Source organism: Tamandua tetradactyla, chromosome X, assembly GCF_023851605.1.
Source record: "Tamandua tetradactyla isolate mTamTet1 chromosome X, mTamTet1.pri, whole genome shotgun sequence".
NCBI lineage: Eukaryota > Metazoa > Chordata > Mammalia > Pilosa > Myrmecophagidae > Tamandua > Tamandua tetradactyla.
The window spans coordinates 160428624-160451239 of NC_135353.1; the positions used below are offsets into that span (position 1 = coordinate 160428624).

Here is a 22616-nt window from a genome sequence, read left to right on the forward strand (position 1 = left end):
TTTAAAAACAAGGCAGCATATTCCTGAAAAAGTTTGGTCCTTGACTCACTATAGGCTAGTCACTCTTGTCATATGGTAAGCATTTTCATTTTGTAGCTTTCTTAAGCTAACTTTTCAGTACCAGAAATAGTGAAAATCAAGCTAACGCAGACCAAAAAGCAAATAGCCCTCAAGAACTTGACTCCGCATATCATGTCTTATTGAAGCATCATCTATCTGAAGGAACAGTGTTAAAGACTATGGAAGGGAATTATGCTCACATGATTCTGCAACACATTGATTTTCGCAAACATTTTCCTTCATGGCCCAGATAATTTCTCTTTCTTCATGTAGATGCCAGGAAACCCACCCCCATGATCTTCCCTCCCTCACCACCCCTCCCCAATCTTCTCCTCTGTCAAAGTGATATAAAGACATTTTTACTATGTATTTACAAGCACAACACTTGGGCAGGAAGGTCCCAGGGTTCTGTAGGGCACACCTATTTCTTGTGAACATCTTCATGCCGAATGATCTTGTATGTGATCCAGTAAAAGATGTTGAAGATGAGGAAGGCCAATGGGAAGGCAGCTCGCGATATTGTATCAATTCTTTTTGCCCGGTCCACAAACTTCTTCTTGATGGCATCTGCATCTTTTGGGGGTTGTGGGAGCGGGTTGGTGGGTGTGGTCTTGACAGCTGTTCCATCTTTCACTTGGAGGCAGTGACCCATCCCATAGCCGCTGAAATTAAAACGACTTTCACGAGTCACATCTTCTTCCTGGGAGAATAGAGACAGAGGAAGCACAGATTGGTTATCAGTCAAGTCAGATGGAAGATGCTTCAAATTATTCTGAAGTAAAAGGATAAATTATAGTTAACTGGCAGAGCAGGAGGCTTTTGAAATGGGATTTTCTCTTTCAGATTCAACCCAGTTATTCATGGAACAGATATAATTCATAATTCATTAACTGTTTTTTTAAATTTAACATGTGATAGATTTATTGTTGCTATTTTTAACTTTTTTATTGTAAAATAACATATATACAAAAAAGCAATAAATTTCTAAGTACATTTTAACAAGTAGTTGTAGAACAGATTTTAAAGTTTGGTGTGGGTTATAGTTCCACGACTTTTCGTTTTTACTTCTAGCTGCTCCAAGATGCTGGAGACCAACAGAAATATCAATATCATGACTCAGCAGTCATATTCATTTGTTAAATCCTATCTTCTCTGTTATACTCCTCCTTCTCTTTAAATAACATATATGCATAAAAGCAATGCATTTCAAGGTACATGGCAACAATTAGTTGTAGAACAGTTTTCAGAATTTAGTATGGGTTACAATTCCACACTTTTAAACTTTTATTTCTAGCTGCTCTAAGGTACTGGAGGCTAAAAGAAATATCAATATAATGATTAGCACTCATACTCATTTGTTCAACCCAACCTTCTCTATATAATTCTACCATCACCTTTGATCTTTCACACTTTAGTGCTATTTGGGCTATTCCCATTCTAACTTTTTTCTATTGGAAGGGGCTGTTGATAATATGGGATAGGGGGATGGAACTAGTTAATGTTCTGAAAAGGCTGGCCCCTCTGCATTTCAAGACTCATCTTGTCCAGGGACCCATCTGGAGGCTATATATTTTCAAAAAGATCATATGTAATGCCCTAGGAATTTTTTAGGATTGGCAGGAATGGTCTTGGCTGGGGTTTGGCAAGTTATGATGGGTAGCAATGTCTAACTGAAGCATGCGTAAGAGTGACCTCCAGGGTAAGCCTCTCAACTCTGTTTGAATTCTCTTAGCCACTGATACCTTATTTGTTATACTTCTTTTCTTGCTTTATGTCAGGATGGCAATGTTGATCCCACAGTGCCAGGGCCAGGCTCATCCCAGGGAGTCATCTTTCCTGCCACCAGGGAGACTTTCATCCCTGGATGTCGTGTCCCACATAGGGGGAAGGCAGTGATTTCACTTGCAGAGTTGGACTTAAAGAGAGAAAGGTGACATCTGAGCAACAAAAAAGGTCTTCCAGAGGTAACTCTTAGGCATATCCCTGGACGTCATGTCCCACGTACAGGGAAAGACAATAGTTTCACTTGCAGAGTTGGGCTTAGAGAGAGAAAGGCCACATCTGAGCAACAAAAGAGGTCCTCTTGGAAGTAACTCAGTCATACCTATATAGTAGGTTATATAGTATACTAAGCTTCTCAACTATATACATAAGCTTCACAAGAGCAAGCCTCAAGATCAAGGGCTTGGCCTATTGATTTGGGTGTCCATAATACTTGGCATAGTATCCAGGGTTTCCCCAGTGTAAAGTTTAAAATTCCGTAATTTTTCTCCCATCTCTCAAGGGACTTTCCCAATCCTTTTTGATTATCTGCTTAATATACTCTGGGATGTATCCAGACATTACATTAAGCTATACAGGTTTAAAGGCTCTCGTTCTTATTCTGAGCACCCTGTGAGTTCATTAACTTTTCATGCTAAGAAATTAAGGGTAAGAATGATGACTTTGTGGTCATTTTAATTAATTAATAGATAGAAAACACTTAGAAAATCAGCACTGATTTTCCCATAATCCATTTATTAATCCATAGATTTGAATAGAGCATTTTAAAGCTAGTTCTCCAAATTCCAAATATTATATGATGCATCTGTGAAAAGGATCATTTGCTCAAGTACTCATTCATTAATTAAAAAAAATAATTTACTGAGCCCCTACTATGTGCCTGGCCCTGAGCTAGACATTTCTAGTTATGTGGCCCATTCACAGCAAAATTCCTTTCATTAACATTGGCTTTAAGAGAGGCTTTAAGAGAGGGTCAGTTGCTAAGTGTGGCTCATGTGTAGATCTAAGATTGAATCCTTAAATGTATACTTGTTTTTCCTTCCAGTTCTTTAGTTCATCTCAGTGATGTAGTAGAGATAAAATATTCATTATGTGGTATTGAATATTTTCACCATGACTAATTTTTCTACTGTCAATTTTTTTTCTTGATATATATTCACATACCAGCTGGTCTTCTGTTATGAACTGCGGAGGCTCCAGGCCTTAGGTGGCAGGGGCTGCAGGAGATGCACTTTGCCCCAGGGCCCACCCCCATGCCTGCCCCCCAGCGGTGCCCACAGGGCCTGGGTCCACAGCCCACTCCTGGACACCAATCAGCTGGCTCCACACATACCTTTTCCAAGTCCTGGCTCGGCATGGGTAGGGCAGGCGTTTGCACCCAGCTCTGCCCTCCTGGAGACCATGCTCCTCGTGGGGTGATGTGGCCCCAGGCTGGCAGGTGCGCATTGCTCAGGGAATTTGGCCTAATCCTTGGCTCATCCAGGAGGGGGAGTGGATCAGAAGCCCAACTGAGTCGGCAAGGATGGCACTGAGGCCTCTGTCAATTTTCAACATTGATTCTTTGCCTAGTTATCAAACTCTAACCTATAAACTTTTTAAAAAATTGATATATATTATATATTCATTTACCATGTAATCATCCAAAATATACAATCAGCAGTTCACAGTATCAATATATAGTTGTGCATTTATCATCACAATCAACTTTTTTCTCTTTTTTGTGAAATAAAACATATATATAGAAAAAGCAATACATTTTAAAGCACAGCACAACAATTAGTTATAGAACAGATTTCAGAGTTTGGTATGGGTTACAATTCCACAATTTTAGGTTTTTACTTCTAGCTGCTCTAAGATATGGGAGACTAAAAGGAATATCAAGATAATGATTCAGCAATCATACTCATTTGTTAAATCCTACCTCTTCTGTATAACTCCACCATCATCTTTGATCTTTTCCCACTTTTTAGGGGTATTTGGGCTATGCCCATTCTAACTTTTTCATGTTGGAAGGGGCTGTCAGTAATACGGGATGGGGAATGGAACTAGTTGATGTTCTGGAGAGGCTGGCCCCTCTGCATTTCAGGACTTATCTGATCCAGGGACCCATCTGTAGGTTGTAGGTTTCTGGAAAGTTACCCTAGTGCATGGAACCTTTGTAGAATCTTCTGTAATGCCCTAGGTATTCTTTAGGATTGGCAGGAATGGTTTTGTTTGGGGTTTGGCAAGCTATGATAGGTAGCAATGTCTAACTGAAGTTTGCATAAGAGTGACCTTCAGAGTAGCCTCTCAACTCTATTTGAACTCCCTTGGCCACTGATACCTTATTTATTACACTTCTTTCCCCCCTTTTGATCAGGATGGCATTGTTGACCCCATGATTCCAGGGCCAGGTTCATCCCTGGGAGTCATCTTCCATGCTGTCAGGGAGACTTTCACCCCTGATTGTCATGTCCCACATAGGGGGAAGGGCAATGATTACCCTTGCAGAGTTAGGCTTAGAGAGAGAGAAAGGCCACATTTGAGCAACAAAAGTGGTCCTCTGGAAGTAACTTTTAGGCATACTATAGCTAAGCCAAGCTTCTCTGCTATGTACATAAGCTTCACAAGAGCAAGGCTCAAGATCAGAGTCTTGGCCTATTGATTTGGGTATTCCTAATGTTTGACACAGTATCAGGGGTTTCTCCAGTAGTAAAGTATATTAGTTCCTTATTTTTTCTGCCATCCCTCAAGGGACTTTGCAAATACTTTTTGATTATCTGCTTAATATACTCTGGGATGTATGCAGGCATTGCATTAAGCTATACAGCATTCAAGGCCCTACTTGTTTCTGGGCTCCCTGTGTCAATCTCTAACATATTAAAATGTGATTTTAGCTGATGTTAGTGATATTTGGTGTTAATTTTCAAAGCTATTTCTACATGAATTAGATAAAAATATGATAAATTCTGTCTCTTCCTTGGGGTAAAGAGAAATTAGCTTTAGTTGAGACAAATGTATTGGATCTGGGTACATGATTGGGACAGAAGAGGGAGTCAAAATGGTTGGATCGAAAGGATGGGATTGAAATTACTTGCTTCATAAAAACTGAGTTCTAAATAGCCATAGATGTTACAACCAGAGTACTGCCTCCCACAATACTATGCAACCCGTTTGAGTCATCAGAGGCATTGCATTTTTTCTCTTGACAAATAAGTAATTATTTATGTTTCCCAAAACACAGAAAAAACTTGGTCTTAATTTTTATTTACTTCAGCAGTGCCTCCAGCCACAAAGAAAAGGTATACCGAATGAAGGACTTTTAATGTAATATGAATGATATGGTAACAACAAATTATATCTTATGTGTGGTAATGAGTCTTGCAAGATCAACAGATCCCTGGAGAGGTACGGAAGGGGAGAAGAGCTATTTCAGTTCATTACACTCTATCATGTGAAAAATGGGGAGTGAGAGAGCATGTGGTTTAAAGATAAGCACCAGGACTTCAGAGTGGTTAGATTATAGTATATATGCTCTGATGGATAACTATAGGATCTGAAAGGAGGACAGATTGGTTTCCCCATAGTTGGCTTCGCTAGATTAGTACCCAGGTGCCACTTCACTCTCTGAGAGGTGCATGCAGCCTGAAAAGCGAAAGAAGCGTCCAGCAGAGTCCTTGGGGTTTTTTTGGTTTATCCACATTGTCCCCTTTAACAGAGTGGCTTTTGCGGGGCCAGCCATAAACATGGCTAAACATTGCTTGGCAACCTGGCAACAACTCAGGGGAACTTGAGCTGGAGAGATAGCCAGTGTGAATAGTTGCCAAACATTCCATACCACTCTTAAGTATGCAGATCTGATTTTTAGTAAAATCAGGCTAGAAAACCGAAAGCTTATTTACTTGATGCAATAATCATTCTTATTAATGAATGCACCTAGTGCAACCAAGAAATTGTATGAATTACAACCTTCATTCAGCCTACTTTTATCATGAAAATCAAGCCAAAGCTCTTATAATAAAGTGAGTATAAAACCACTACTTTATAAAGACATCTTTTCAATACTTTTATTTATATGGGATTGTCCAATACAAGTTGGTTCAAGACACTTTGTCTCATTTCTTAACAAAATGTAATAAAGGATATTTCATTCAGCAATTAAACGTTGAGTGTTTACTCTATGGCAAGCACTGTGCTAAGTGCTGGGGAGACAGTTGATGACGTTAGGCAAGGGCCCTATTCACATGGAGCCATTAGTCACTGGTGAAAGAGGTCAGCCTATTATCATATAATGAATTTGGCAGAGAAAACCTGACCTGACATCCAAGTACTTCCATGTGCTCAGCTATATCAGCTCAATAATGAAGACTTAAGTTGAACTCAGATTCAAATAGTAAATTTGCCTCAAACAGTGAATAATGTATTTTGTGAATGCAGAAGTTTCAAATAAGGGAAGTATTTCAAAATGAACAGATATATGAATAATTGCAGTGTCATTGTAACCATCCCAAGACTTATTCAGTGCTTGGCAAGAAAGAAAGTGTGATGGTTAGGTTCTGGTATCAATTTGGCCGAATGAGTATGCCCAGTTATCTGGGCATACGTTGGTGCAAGGATATTTCGTGACTGGTTGATAAACCTGAAGGCTGGTGTATTAAATCATCAGTCAGTTGATTGCATCTGTGGCTGATTACATCTGCAGTCAACTAAGGTGTGTCTCCCACAATGAGATAATTTGATCAATTGAAGGCTTTTAAGGAAGAACAGAGAGACTACTTCTTCAGCCAGTGAGCCTCTCCTGTGAAGTTCATCTAGACTCTTCATCAGAACTGCCAGCTTCACAGCCTACCCTATGGATCTGGGACTCTTCCATTCCAGCAGTTGCGTGAGACACCTTTATAAATCTCATATTTACAGATCTCTCCTGTTGGTTCTATTTCTCTAAAGAATCCTAACACAGCTTGTTACCAAGAGTGGTTCTTGAGAAACAGAACCTTAAAAATGGGTTTGTACAATTGGTTTTCTACTCTGACTAGACTCAGAGGCACTAATGACTCTGTTTCCAATAATTAGGATGGCGCTGACAGTCCACGGGGTGAGTTGTCCAAAGAGATACTCAGAATATCACCATTAGATTCTGCTATTTTTTACACTTATACGAGGCTCATGACCTGGATGCTTCCTGTATTAGCCAAGGTTCTTGTCACATAGGTTATAGGCAGTTTTGGACTTCCTAACTGCTAGTATTTAGAGTCCAATCAGTATGTGAGTGAAGCCAAGATGGCACCAGTTGGTTAAAGAGAGTTCCAGAATGAGAATTTGGATATTTGGGTTCTAGGCTTCAAGAGTTATAAGCTGTGTTGACCTTGGACCAACTCCTTATTCTTCTAAGGCCTTGAAGACCTCATGCCAAAAATGTAGGGACTGGACTAGATCTCCGGGTTTCAACTTTGGCTACTGGAGGACTTTTACAAATGTATGTAAAAGTCCCTCTCACCCCCTTCCAGACCAAATGAATCACAATCTCTTATGATCTCTATTTTTAAAAATCCAGTGACTCTAATGCAAACAATTGGAAACTAGTGGTCTGATTGAGCTCTAATGTCTAGCTTTAAAATGCTGGACCTATTCTATGTTATTAAGTCTAAAATTACTTTTCAACTAGAAACAACCCTTCAAAATAAATTTCCTTTTATCTTCCTAAGTTTACTGTGCTGTTTTTTCTTTCCATATCTTAAGAGTCTTGCAAATTGCTCTTCTCACCTCTATAAACATTTAGAAACTCATGAAAAAGCTTACAGTTCACTGCCTGAATGAGATAAGATTATTTCTTTTAAATTCTTTGGGCCCCATAGAGATAGAAAAGGTAATTAGCTAGTAACCTCTTTTTTCCCACATAAAACAAAAGAAACTCATTCATTTAACTTCTAGTCTTTTCCAGATACTTTCCCCTAAAAGATCGCCTCATTCAATTAACTACCAGCGCTAGAATAGAATGATGCTAGGTTAGGATATCATTATGTTATACATTGCTACACAAACAGTATATACTTAATAAACATTTGTTGAAAGATGAATAAAAGGGAATTTTAAGAGAGTTTTCCCTGTGCTTGAAAATATTTCCTCATTCATTCAACAATATTTCAAATTATGCTTCTAAGTAGAGATATGGCTAATTATATCAATTCTTTAAAATTCTCCACCACAAAAATAAATCTGTCCTAGGTAGAAATTATCCATTTAATTTTTCTGTATGCAGGAGATATAAATGTTAGTTTAAGGGTCTTCTTATTTACCATTATGACTCATTTAATGTCTTTAAAATGTAGAACCTTAAATTATACACATCAGAGGGTATGGTTTTGATTCAGAAAACATAATTGCACCCGATTTGAATTTTCTGTGTTATAATGAATCACTAATTACCTTTATAGCAGATTCAGAATAAAATGTTATGGTAATATGGCAAGATTCCTATATGAGAGCAAAATGGAGATGAATTTGAGTCATGAATAAACTGAAGCAAAAATAAAGAACAATCCATAGGCATATCTTAGTAGAAAATATTCACAGAGAAAGACAGTTACGTCTTCCAGCAAGGAAAGAATTTTAGGCATTTATTCTTCATTTCTTCTGGTTAGCTAGGAATCCAATTAGTTAACTGTTGCTGCTGATCCACCATCTTTAGTAACTTTGAGCAGTACACATTTCTAGCTTTTACTCTGCTTTGTAATCCACTGTTTAGTTAAATACCCATGGAAAGATTAACCATAAAGTCAAAGTTTCAATACTTCCAATTTCTATATCCCACTTTGATAGAATCTCCCTAAATCCTGTCTGCTGTATGAAGCACTGCAATGGTACTATGCAATTTCTTTGAGACTTATTATCTAATTGTATTTATTTTTTGCATCAATTTTACTGATTGTAAGTCTTTCCACCCTGATTTCTCATTCTTGTCCTTGGAATTACTTGTCTGATGTGAAATTGGATCTAAAGGTCATCGGAATTTCACTGTAGTGAATCATTTATTAGAAGTAAATGATTTCAATATAATTAAAGAACATGGCACTTAATAAATGACCCCATATTTCTGAGCCCATATTTCTGATTTTTCTCTGCCTTCTATAAAGGAGAAAATAAAAGAACTTTTTAAAACAGGCAGGGGAAAATGCTTTCCATCACATTTCTCACCCAGATTCTTTGATTGATTTGAGTATCTCTTAATTTGATATAAGAAATTGCTCAGTTGGAACTGAAGGTTGTAGTGAGCCTCAATCAACACAAGGTACATAATGGAATCTCTAGCCCTCCTTAGGAACAGTGTGAATTCAAACACAGTGAGTTTTGACCCAAAAAGTCCCCAGAAGGGGTGCACTGGTGACTCAGTGGTGAAATGCTTGCCTTCCATGTGGGAGACTGGGGTTTGATTCCCAGACCATGCAAAAAGTCCCCAGAGCACATGATGGCTGGCTGATGCTTATTTGCAGCCTTGGTGATTTATATCACCTGGACTTGGGCTAAGGAGATGGTCTTGAGAAAGTCTTCATTTCTTGGGACCTCAATTTCCTCATCCACATAATGGGGGCTTGAGAATAATGATAAATAAATATCATTTTTTATTATGATTATATATCATGTGCTTAAAACAACCACCAATTCTGTCACTAAACCAACCCTGCATGTCACATGTTTCCTGGGAAAACTGAAGCTCAGAGAAGTTTTATGGTTTCCCATTAATTATATTGCTGATAGATGTTCCTAATCTATTAGCAATGAAATTAGTTGCATTGCTAATAGATGTTGAAGCTGGGATTTAAATCTAGGCCTGTCTGATTCTAAAACTTTATCATTTTGCTTCACAGCTCTAGAAGTATTTGATTTTTATGAATTTATCCCTATTAAATACCAGCTAGCTTCCATTCCAGATTACAGATGAAGAGTCTGATCAAACTTTGAAGAACAACAAAGTTGAAATAAGATGAACCCAATATAATCCCTTGTTGCTTAATAATGTGGTGAGATAGATTAAAACTGTCAAAGTGTCATTTTGGGGAGATTGTTAAAGGCAATTTTTTCAAAAGAAAAACAAAACTCTTTTCAGTACAGGATACTGTATCATTCTCACTGATTTTTGAAGAAGGTACTACTGGTATTCATTTATTGAGCATCTGCTGTTCATTTATTCATATATTCAACAAATATTTATTAAGTGCCTATTATGTGCCAGATATGTAGTGGGGCTACAGCAGCAGACAAGGCAAAGTTTCTGCTTTTATGGAGTTTACAATCTGGTGGGAAAAATGGATGGTAACAAGTAAACAAATTACATACACACCCTTATACATGTACACATATATGCATCTGTGTGTGTATATATACACACACACATGCAAGTATATACATTATATACATATACATGTGTATATATATACACATATATATACATGCATCTATGTATATGTACATTCATGTACAGACACCCACATGCACTTATATATATATGTACATATATACACACACACACTTATATACATATGTATACACAGAGACACCCGCGTATACTTATACACACTTACATATATACACACTCACGCACACATAGATAGTGATGAGAACTTTGAAGAAAAACAATCAAGGTAAGAGACTTCAGGGATGTGAGAGGCAGAGTGGTGGGTGTTTTAGATTGAGTGGTCAGAAAAGGCCTGAAGAGATTCCAGGCATAGCACCAGGTGCTGGGGGTCCAGTGGTGAGCTAAGTAGATCAGATTCTTGCCTTCAAATAGTTTGCAACCTTGAGGTCTATACATATGATTCAAATAAGCACATAAATATATAATTACTATGATAAAGGCTTTGAAGGAAAATTATAGGGTGCTGGGAGAGTTTATAAAAGGGGGTTCTGATATATCTGGCAGATAAAAGAACCTCATCATTTGTGATCTGATAAATGAGAGGAGTTAAGGAGGTGAAGACAGGGTTGCAAGATGTCTGAGATGGGAGGGTTTGGTGCAGTTGTGGTATGGAAGGATGTCTCATGGAATTTGGGGAAGAATGGGGTGAGATAAGGTTTCAGAAATGATCAAGGATGAGATCATATAGCCCCTTGTAAACCACAGTGCTTATTTGGAGCTTTATTTTAAGAATGTAGGGAAACCATTGCAGACTTTTAATGGGGATTGCATGGCATTATCAGATTAGCATATTGAAATAAATAACTTTGGTTGCAGTGTGGACGACTAGCCAGAGGAAAGCAAAGTTAGGATCCAGAAGACTAGTTAGGAGGTAACAGCAATGATCCAGGTGAGAGATGATAGTGATTTGGACCAAGGGGTGGTGGAATAGGTGGCAAGCAGTATACCAACTTGAGACATTTGTAGGAGGGGCAATCAGCAGGCCTTAAGAGATGGAGTAGAAGTGGGGGCTTGTGGAGTAGGTGATGTCAAGGATAACTTCCAACTTGAACCACTGGATGGATGATAGTACCATTCAATGAGAAAAAAGACTTTTACAAATGATCATATTTGGCTAGGGTTAGATCAGGTTGTGATTGAGGTGCCTGTGAAAAATTGAAATGAAGATGTGGGGATAGGTGATTTCATGAGAGGTCTGGAATTTAGAGGCCATGACACACCTGGAAGTATAGACTAAGTTTCATACTGATGCATGACTGGCAATATTTTCCACTCTGAAAGTGTTTGCTAGACATAATCCTGAAAGTGACTTATGCCAAAATCCATCCATTAGCCAAGACACTAAAATTCTTCTTTTACATACTCTTTGAGTTCTTGCCACATATAGTAATAATTGCAAATAATTTTGGATTTAGAATTCTCACTCCTTAGATTCAATCCTTATTTTGATGTTGAGGATAAAATGAAATTGTAAGAATCATTCTTCAGGTTAGCTGAATATTCCAGAATAAGATTTATGGAGTTGACATTATTTGGGTCTTATGATGGGATCCCCTAAATTCTTCCTGCAGGGGTTCTCTCAAATTGGCCTGTGCATGCCTTAGTGGCAAGTTGGCAAGGCTAAGATAAGAGAAGCAGTTCCCATTTCTTTTTCCTCTGCACACTTCCATCTGCTAAGTAGAAGTCAGGGCCTGTGTTACTCTGTGCTTGTCAAAGATGACAGCACCAATATCTCCCTTTCACGTGCTTTTTTCTATGGTTTATCTTTGACATTCTTCTCATTGAGATATGGAGTCTGTCTTCCCTCCGCTTGCATCTAGGTGGGCTTGTGACTAGTTTGTAATCGATAGAATACTGCAGAAATGATCCTAAGTGATTTCTGAGACTAGTCCATAAAATTCAACCTGGTTTGCTGGAACTTGTGTTTGGAATGAGCTCCCATTGTCAGCTGTCTGTCTGCTCTGAGACCACCAAGCTGAAAAGAACCCAAACTAGCCCATGTGGAGAGATTAAATGGAGAAGCCCTGAGTCTTCATGAAGAGAGGAAGATGCCTGGCCAGGCCCCCAGCTTTCTAACTATAACCAGAAGAAAGACCCCCACAGAACTGCCCAGTGGGGATCTTCCACAATTCTTGATTAACAGAATCCATGTGTTAAGCCACTAAGATTTGAGGTTATTTATTATGCATTCATAGATAACTGGTGCTGTAACAAGAACCTAAATGTTGTGACATTGTCTTTGAGACCAGGCAGTGGGCAGAAGCTGGAAGGGCCTCAAGAAGACTATTGGAAGTCTGGAAGGACAGGGAGACAATTGTTATTGAAAGCCAGAGGAGGTTGGGAAGTTTACTAGAGCTGTTTTCTGTGGTAACAGGGAAAATAGAAAATGTACCTAATAAACCTGAGGATCTAGTGAAGGAGATTTCTAGGCAGAGTACTGACAATGCTGCTTGGTGTCTAGCTACCAATACAAAATGAGAGGACACAAACACAAAAGAACTAGAGAACAAGCTAGTAAGTGTTCGAGTAGAAGTTAGAGGGAATGGAAAGGATCCAGAATAAGTCTTTTCATTCTGCAAAGGGTCATCAATTAAGAATGGTCATCAGGGAAAAGAGCAAATCCAGGGTGCAACTGAAAGATTATTTCTTAGGACCTCAGAAATATATAAAATGGAGCTTCTTAAACTCTTTCAGGCAGACGATAGGCCTTTTAAAGATCTTAAGAGCAAGTACTGCAAATCCTCTCCTTTAAACAGCAGGCTTCTAAGAATCTTAAGGATGTTGGACCATAGCAGCCTCATAGGGAGCCTAAGTTAAAGAAGGACTTATCAAAAAAGAGAGTTGTATGAATGGCTTTTGTCTAATGAAGTGAATTATAAATTCACTTGGACTGAAAAAGTCAGAGACAGTATAAATTGAAAAGAGATCTTTGTACCCCTAACGTTATTGGCAGGAAATAGGCTACAAACAGGTACTATGTCTTATGGAGAAAGATGACTCAAATAGCAGAACCAAAGCCCAGCATGGGCCTGGTCAGATTTTAAACTTACTGTTTAAACTTACAGTGACTGCTGTGTGCCACTTGTTTCCCCCTTTTTTTTCCCTTGCATATGGGGAGTCTGTAGCAGTTATCCTATGCATATCCCAATGTTGTCTTTGGATAGGTGGGTCAGATACCTTGTCTCTTTAGTTATCAGGTTTTTGTATTGAAAGAAATCATCTCAAGGCACTGTTCCTAAAGAACTGCACGCAATGAGCCTCAGTGATACCTGGATCTGACTCAGATGACAAGATCCTGGATTTTGAGCTACATTTCAATTCTTTTACCCAAGAAACCATTTTAAAGGTCCTAAGTTATTTTTACTTGTCCAAAAAAGAAAATAAATTACCAACAGAGAAAAAAAAATAGATTTCTATTCTTGCTGGTATACTTTTAATATTGGAGGTCTCAGGGGAGGGGGTAGGTATATTTCACATGCAGGATAGATGTGAATTGTTGCAGAAAGAGAGTGGACTTTGGCGGAATGTATTTGATAAAGATGGCCACAACATCTCCCCCAAATGTGTTTTCTTCAGTGTAAAATCCTCCTACTGAAAGGTGGGGTAGGGTCTATGACCTTTCCCTTTGAATCTAGGCTAGTGACTTGCTGTAACCAATTAAATGCAGCAGAAATGACACTTTGTGACTTTCAAGGCTAGGGCATGTAAAGAGACAACAGCTTCTGCCTTGTTCACTAGTGCAATTGTCCTGAGCCACCATGTAAGAAGTGTGACCGCCCTGAGGCTGTCATATTGTGAGGCAGCTGAGCCACATGAAAAGGCCACGTGTAGGCAGTCTGGTAACAGACATGTCATCCCCCCACATACTCTATGAGCATAATATAATGGTGGTTGGTTCATGCCATTAAGTTAAGGTGGTTTTTCTATGCACAATAACTGGGACAAGAATCTTTGAGTAAATTTTACCCCCAAATTTTACACTTTCAAAAGCTACTTATCCAAACCTAGTGTTCTGCCATGAAATAAGGAAATAGATATTACAAACAGATGGGATTGGATGTGTTCCTGATTTAATGTTTATTGGATTTTCAGCTTAAAAAAGTGGGAGTAAAAATGCAGAATTAAATACAGTGCTGGTGAAAACTGTTGTATAAGTCATGCTAGGTAGACTGGCTAGTGACTTTCCCTACAATGAGCTGCCAGTGTCTTCCTTTGGCCAATTGAAATACAGCATCACTGCCTAAGGCTTCGGAATTCACCTTCTTACAGGAATTGCATAATCAAAAAAACTATCAACACAGTAATATAATGTGATAGTTGTTAGGGCATGTGCCTCCTGTTTTGAAAATAAACATCTTCAGTTCATCTCAGTAATGATGGAGCCTCAGGAAACCAGTGCTATACCTGATGATATTCTTAGGGGCACCATTTCAGAGATTCACATTTACTCATCAGCCAGTCTCTTCTGTATTATAAAATCAAACACAGAGGTGCTTTCTTTCAAAAGAAATATTTGAACCAGGCAAAACAGATACATTACAGAGTGATCGCCTTGAAATTGATTCAGGACTGAGCATCTAATACATGTTGAATAAATCCTTGTTGATTTCCTGGTAGACTTTTTTTCTTCACTTTATAGAAAGGTCCTCCAATAGCCAGTAAATCCAAGCTCACTTAATTTATGATTTGGTCCATATAAAGTGATTTACACTCAATCTTTTCTATAATATCTACATTCCATAGAGCAGAGCATGCGCATAACTGTATACAATTTTCGGACAATATACCCTAAACTGAAAAAAAGGAAAACAATAATATTTCCAAGTAAATATTATTTAGAAGGCTTAGAGAAAGGTGAAAACTCTGTGAAAGAATACAAATTAAAAAACAGCCCTAGGTAGAGAAGCAAGACCCTTTGTCCTGTGAGGTAGTTCAGTTATGTCAATTTAAAATTATCAGTGGGGGGTAAAACCTTGTGTGGTGATAGCTATAAAAATTAAATCTAGGTAGAGGACCTAATACCCACTTTTTCCTTATTTTCTTAAAAGAAAGAAATTGGATCTAATAGAGGAATGGAAGAAGGGTGAAATGGGGAGAAGTACCTCTTGAACACAGCAGGCCCCGCTTCTCTTACCTAGATGTATTTTGAAAGCTTCTCCACACCGAGGCTCTCTATTGGAGGGTGCTCAAAGTCATTGAATCCATCTCTCAAGCCATTTTCTCTATCAACCAGTCCATAGTAACACTAAATAAATAAGCACTGGGCTTGACTCTGGAAGCACAATGATGAATAAAATCCACCCTTAAAACTTTGGAGACCTTTTTTTTTGGAGGGTATAGAGAACTAATCAGAGCATGACATGAGTGATATTCTTGAGAGGCGTGCAGAGGTTTATTGGAGTTCAGATAAGCCTGAAATTTCTTTCCAGCATTGTTGAGGTTATCAATGGTGATACTGCTGAGATATATAGGACAATGTGCAAATTATCCATGATGCCCCTAATTGGAAAAAGATTGTATATATGCCTATCAGAATTTAGTATTTGTTTCCAATTTTCCTTTCTATTTTTATTTTTTCAATTTTACTTTCCAATCATATCGAAGAATAGGTGGTTTGGACTTTGATAGTTGATTTCCACTATTGTCTTCAATTATCAGAGGTGAGCTTCTGGGATTGTATCAAAATCATCTCTGTAGTCCGTTCCCTAATAAAATCCCTGGCCCTTAATATTAACTCAATAATTGTACTTGGAATGATCCTTTGGATTCTGAGTAAGGGCTCAGAAAAGTAATGCCCATGGGGTAGGGGAGGAGACAGCGATTATCCCCTAGTTGATCTCCCTTTCTTTGCTAATTGCAGTCTCTTCTGTACCTCTTGATTGATCTTCCCCAAATACCTTGAATCCCATTCCTCTCACTCTAGACTCAAGAACTTGATGTCACAGAGGACAAAGGAAAAACACTGGGCTGGAATCAGAGGGCTTGAATTGAATACTCATTTTTATTTCCTCCTAGATGTGTGAGTTTGGAACAGTCCATCAACTTCTTTTGCTCTTCCATTTCCTCATTTTTAAAATGAAGAGATTGGAAATTTGGCCATTTTCTGAGTTTATGAGTGTAGGACTATAACGCCAGCTAGTATGTTGCCTTGAGGTTGTTTTCTAGCTTGTTGATATGTTTAAGATGTTTCTGTCCAAACAGGAAGAGAACAGCTTTCGAACAAGGATCTTAATGTCTTCTTCTTACCCCAGCCCTGATACCATTCACCAAGCCTGTCTTTATAGGTGTACCAACTGTGCAACTGCCCAGGGCCCTGAACTTAGAAGAGCCCATGTTTGGTTTATAATATTTTTGTAATATGTTTGAACAAGGGACCCACATTTTCATTTTACACTGGGCCCCATACATTATCTAGCCAGCTCTGCCTTCCCCTGTAGTAGAATTGATATCATTGGCCCACTGCTTTCATTCCCAGGCCTAATGCCTTTCAATGGTTTCTCATCTCCTTAATGACCATGCTCAAGCCCCTTTGTTTGACTTTCATGATCTCCCAGATTCTGCCTATACCTAGGGTATTGTGACCCTTTGACTTCCTTTTGCAAAGAATACCCCTTGCCTCTCTTCACCTGGAGAGTCCCTGCATGTCCTTCAAGAATCCACTCACCATCATTCTATTTAGGATGCCTTTTCTGGACCTCTGAGCCTGAGCCATAGGTCCTTCCTCTGCTCCTGTGACCTGCCTCCATAACAGTACCTACCATATCATATTAAAATCAGCTGTTTACTTGTCTGCCTCTTTTATGTAACCTTCAAATGCAGGGACCCGGTCTTATATATCTTGATGTCCCCAGTATAATACAGTACTTGGCTGAAACTTTCTACATTGCATACATATAAAGCAAGTATTCTTAAGTGAATGGTAGGAAAAAAAATCACCTTTTTGCCTATATATTATATTGCTTATTTTTTGTATATTGGACTTATATCAAAATAGGGCAAACCTAAACTCAACAATGTCACTCCACAACTAAGGTATTGTGGTCTACATGTGAAACACTTTGCATTTTTTTGGCCCAGTGCTAAGCTAGTGAGCAGCCCAGATAGTGTAAAAAATAATATGTTAGATCCACCTTATTAACAATCTTAGAAAGAAATGCATACATCTTTGCAAAGAAAATTAATTGAATAGGCAGACACTCCAGGACAAAAATAAATGTTCATGTATTCATCTATTCACATATCAAAATAATAAGGGTAGGTAAATGGAAATCAAGTATGTGTTAGATATATGCAAATATTTCACTAAATAAATTAGATCTTATCAGTATTAACCACAGCTAAAGACAAAAGAATATTTGCATAACGTTAAGGGTATTTGAATTCATATGCCATCTATTTAAGCTTGGGGAAGAAAGTAAAAAAATCCTAAAATTTTTGGTTATCACTAAACATCAGTTTTAAGTCTTGTAATTCTAATTAATCGAACACTCTCTTCACAGACCTCTTGAAACAAGTTAATATCTACATTGTAGTGCTGTGCATCATTTAGCTATCATAACACAATCTCCTTCATTGCCTCACTCCCACATGTTATTTTTACAAGACTCTGAATTTTTAAAAAATGCCCACAGGGCCTCTGACTCATGATAAAGCTCATCCCTAATATCAGGGGGAAAATTTGTGGACAAAAAGGTAGCCCAGCAGAGCTCAGCTATGGTATGAGCAGGTGTTCCCGAAACTGATGTTGCTGTAAACCTACAAATGTTTTGCGGGAGTGGGGACATAGAAAATTGGGTTGGGATAAGACTCCTAGTTATCTACAAGAAATGTTCTTTCCTTCTTTCAGTAGTGAATATCCTTTTAGCTCAGGGTTTCTCAACTTCAACACTATTGACATTTGGAACTTGATCATTCTTTATTGCGGGCTGAGCTTTGCCCTATAAGATGTTTAGCAACTTTCCTGGCCTCTACCCACTACATGCTAGCAGCACCCACATCCCCCTACCCGCCCCCCCCCACACACATACATACACTCCTTACCCCAGTTATGACAACATAAATCTTTCTTTGTGACAACTAAAAATGTCTCCAGACATTGCCAAATGTGTGCTGGGGAACAAAATCATCCCCACTTGAGGATAACTGTTTGAGCTGGGCATATGTATGCACATGGATAGATTGCATTTTCAGCTTCCTTTGCAGCTATGTGGGGCTATGCAGCATATCCAGTATCAGGATATCCAATCATCTCAATCTTCAAACCAGAATCTAATCACTTCCTGCCACCTCCAATACTACACATTGGTCTGAATCACTCAATGGTGACTCATCAGAATAATTCCCACCAGAACTATTACAATAGTCTTCTAGTCTTTTGACTAGTCTCCCTTTATCTATAGCCCCCTCTTCCCATCAATAATGTCTATCTCAACACACCAACTAGAGTGATCCTGTTAAAATGTGAGTCATCAGTGACATCCTGGAGCACATGACAAGATGGATGAGCCTTGAGGACATAATGCTGAGTGAAATAAGTCAGACACAAAGGTATAGATACTGTATGACTCCACTTTTATGACCATGGTAAAGGTAAAATCAGAGGCTTATAATACAGAATATAGGGGACTTAGAGATACATAGAAGCTAGAGATGGGTGAACAGTTAGCTAATGAGGTTGAACTCAAATGTAAGGGAATAGATAGAAGTGAAGGTGGTTCACTAGTGGGTCTATAAGTAATATTACCATATTGAAGGTGAACAAGATTGAAAGGGGTTGTGTAGACCTATGTGTCCCACTGATTAACACTACAAATATAAATAAGTTCTTGCATGAACTACTACAATGGTATGAATCTTGTACAAAGAGTGTTTAAGTACAGGGTACGGGGGAAAATTGCTATTGTGTTATGTTATGTTTAACAGGTAAACATCAGCAATACCACAGCAATACCAGGGGTAAATAATGGGGGGAGGGGCAAGAGTTAAGGGGGGGTTTAGATTTCCTATTTGGTAAGGGTGTGTGTATGGGTTATCTTTCTCTTGTGAACAATGAAATTATTGAAAATCGAGAATGTTGATGGACTATGGACTTTGGGCATTATATATGATGCCTAATGAATGCAGGTGGCTGAAGGATGCAGCGACTGAATAGTAGATTGGCGAATGATGGTATATACATATGATTGAATGTTGTGCGGCTACAAAAAAGGAATGAAGTTGTGAGGCATGCAACATGGTGAATGAACCTGTGTGACAGTTGGTGAGGTAAAGTAAGCCAGAAACAAAAGAGCAGTTTTCTTATAGAAAATGCTTATAAGAAAAAAAAGGGGCCTAGATTGTAAGGTCTTATAGCAGTCACATTTAGTCCAGAGTGGTAATTATTATTTCTGGATTTTGAGAAGCTGCTTTATATATGTATAACCTGATATTTAGAGATAAGAATGAAGCCAATCAGGTCAGGATTGAGGTAGTTCAGAACACAGGAGTAAGGAAGTTATTGTCTATATTTTAGAACCTCACCTACTCTTTGAGGCCAAGAGAAGAAGGTTTATTTTGTCCAGAACCTAAATTTTCTGTTGTACATAATCTAACTCAACCTGTCTGGATAACCCATTTAAACAAATAAAATACAGGGAGCCCAGAATAAGAATGAGGTCCTTTAATCTTGTTAATATAATGCCTGGATACATCCTAGAATATATTAAGCAGATAATCAAAAAGTATTGGCAAAGTCCCTTGATGGATGGAGAAAAAATATGGAACTATTAAACTTTACTACCAGGGAAACCCATGATACTGTGTAACATTAGGGACACCAAAATCAATAGGCCAAGCCTTTGATCTTGAGCCTTGCTCTTGTGAAGCTTATGTGTATAGTGGAGAAGCTTAGCCTGCTGATAGGTATGCCTGTGTTACTTCTGGAGGACCTCTTTTGTGGCTCAGATGTGGCCTCAGTCTCTCTACCCCAACTCGGTAAAGTGAAATCATTGCCCTCCCCCCTACGTGGGACATGACATCCAGGGATGAAAGTCTCCCTGGTGATATGGGAGGGAGATCAACAATGTCATCCTGACCAAAGGGGGAAGAGAAGTGTAGCAAATAAGGTATCAGTGGCTGAGAGAGTTCAAATGGAGTTGAGAGGCTATTCTGGAAGTCACTCTTAAGCAAGTTTCAGTTAGACATTGCTACCTACCGTAACTTGTCAAACCCCAATGAAAACCATTCCAGCCAATCCTAAAGAAGACCTAGGGCAATATATAAGATTCTAAAAAGGTTCCATGCACTAGGGTAACTTTCCAGAAACCTACAACCTCCAGATGGGTCCCTGGACCAGATAAGTCCTGAAACCTAGAGGGCCCAGCTTCTCTACAACATCAGATAGTTCCATCTCCCTACCCCATATTATTGACAGCCCCTTCTAACATCGAAAAAAGTTATAATGGGCATAACCCAAATAGCCCTAAAGAGTGGGAGTAAGATCAAAGGTGATGATGGATTTATACAGAGATGGTAGGGTTTAATAAACGAGTATGGTTGCTGAATCATTACATCGATATTTCTTTTCACCTCCAGGATCTTAGAGCTGCTAGAAGTAAAAACCTAAAATTGTGGAATTGTAACCCATGCCAAACTCTGAAATCTGTTCTACAACTAATTGTTGCAATATACTTTGAAATGCATTAATTTTTTGTATAGATGTTATTTTTCACAAAAAATTAAAAAAAGTTTGTTGTGATGATAAAAAAAATATGTATTCCATCTAGCCTCCAATGTTCTGGAGCAGCTAGAAGGAAAAATCTGACATGATGGTATCATACCCCATGACAAACTGTGGGATTTGTCCTGTAACTACTTGTTGAAGAGTGCTTTAAAAACTTTTGCTTTTTTCTTTCTTTGCTTTGTATATATGTTATATTATACAATATAAAAAGTTCAAAAATAAATAAATACTGTTACCAGAAAAAAAAGTGAGTCATCATTTCACTCCAAGTAAAAGACATGTCCTTGTAATGTCCCTTTTACCTCTTGGACCCCAATTCCTGCTGCTGCTCTCCTCTAGCGCAGGGATTAGCAAACATTTTCTGCAGTGGACCAGATAGTAAACATTTTAGACTCATGAACCATAGGGTCTCTGGAGTGTAAGCCTTTTGAATGTATATTTTGAATCTAATTTTTCAAAGTGAGATATCTACTTCACTCTACCTTGGACCACACCACATTTTTAATGGCCTGGAAGTAACTGTTTAAAAATAGTTGTTTGACTTTTTGCTCAAACTCTATAAAGTAGAAATGTTTTTTCTTAATGTCAGAGACATAATGTCTAAGCTACTCTTAGAGAGTAGATTACAAACCAGCAACATGGTTCTGATGTCTTGATTTCTGAAGCAGGAAGCAATGCCTTGCATATTGAAATTTTTGCCTTGTAGTCTCTGTCAATTCCAGTCTAGGTAGAGTGCTCAGACTACACTGAATTCTAAGAAGTATAAAGGTGAACATCTTCCATTTAAAGTATGAGCTGCTAGATTAATAACATTGTTTGCCATCTGTTCCGGGTGAAAAGTGAGCATTGAGACTGTGTCTAGCCAGCACAAACTGGAGGGGACAGATGAAGATTTGCAGGTGATCGGGATGAACCCATGCCAAACTATAAACAACGTAACAAACAACAGTAAAAATAGTAGCGATGACAAATCACACCAAACATTTACTTGCTTTCTATTTTGGATAAACTTGACTGCCAAATTCTCCAGGACATTATCACACTTCCCTCAATCCAGGTGAGCTCAAAATGAAATTTCATCAGTGAAAGGATCTGATTCTTTCCAAAATGCTTTAGTACCTGATAGTTGTAGCAAAACACAAACCATCAAATCATTTGTTCTTTTAAGGGCATCTACACACCCTTCTCCTGATTTCCTTTCAGTCTGGTATTAAAGTAAGTAGAAAATCATACAAAACTGAAAATATATCATTTTAAGCTTATAATATAGCTTGGCCAGGGGAACACACTTGGTATCAAAGTGGTTCTCTGTGGAATTATCTCTTGTCAATTTGGCACCACCACTACTGTAGATGTGCCTGCCTGAAGCTTATAACTATATTTCCCAGCATTCCCTTCCTGATTGTTTCCAGGTTAGAGTTTGCCGCCAGTGAGAGGAACTCAGGAGATTGCATAGGTGAAAGGCAAGTGGAGAACATTATTTTGGGGAGTCCACATAGGTCAAATGAAACTGCTTCTTAAGACCTGGTAGTATTCCAGACCTTTCTGTGGGCTCCCACTTTATGATACCACTTTGACATCTGGACATGGCAGCTTTTCACATTTCCCTATTGTGCTGGTTTGAAAGGATGTATGGCCCCTAGAAAAGCCATGTTTTAATCA

At 38.4% G+C, this 22616-nt stretch overlaps 1 protein-coding gene across 2 annotated transcripts in view; it reads right to left on the bottom strand.

Annotated features, from left to right (window-relative positions):
* Positions 1-481: 481 nt before the first annotated feature.
* GLRA2 (glycine receptor alpha 2) overlaps positions 482-22616 on the bottom strand; it is a 202606-nt gene continuing 180471 nt past the window's right edge. For both annotated transcript variants that reach the window (XM_077145093.1, XM_077145092.1), the window contains exon 9: positions 482-760. In XM_077145093.1, the coding sequence (XP_077001208.1) occupies positions 482-760 (279 nt within the window). The remainder of the gene's footprint in view (positions 761-22616) is intronic.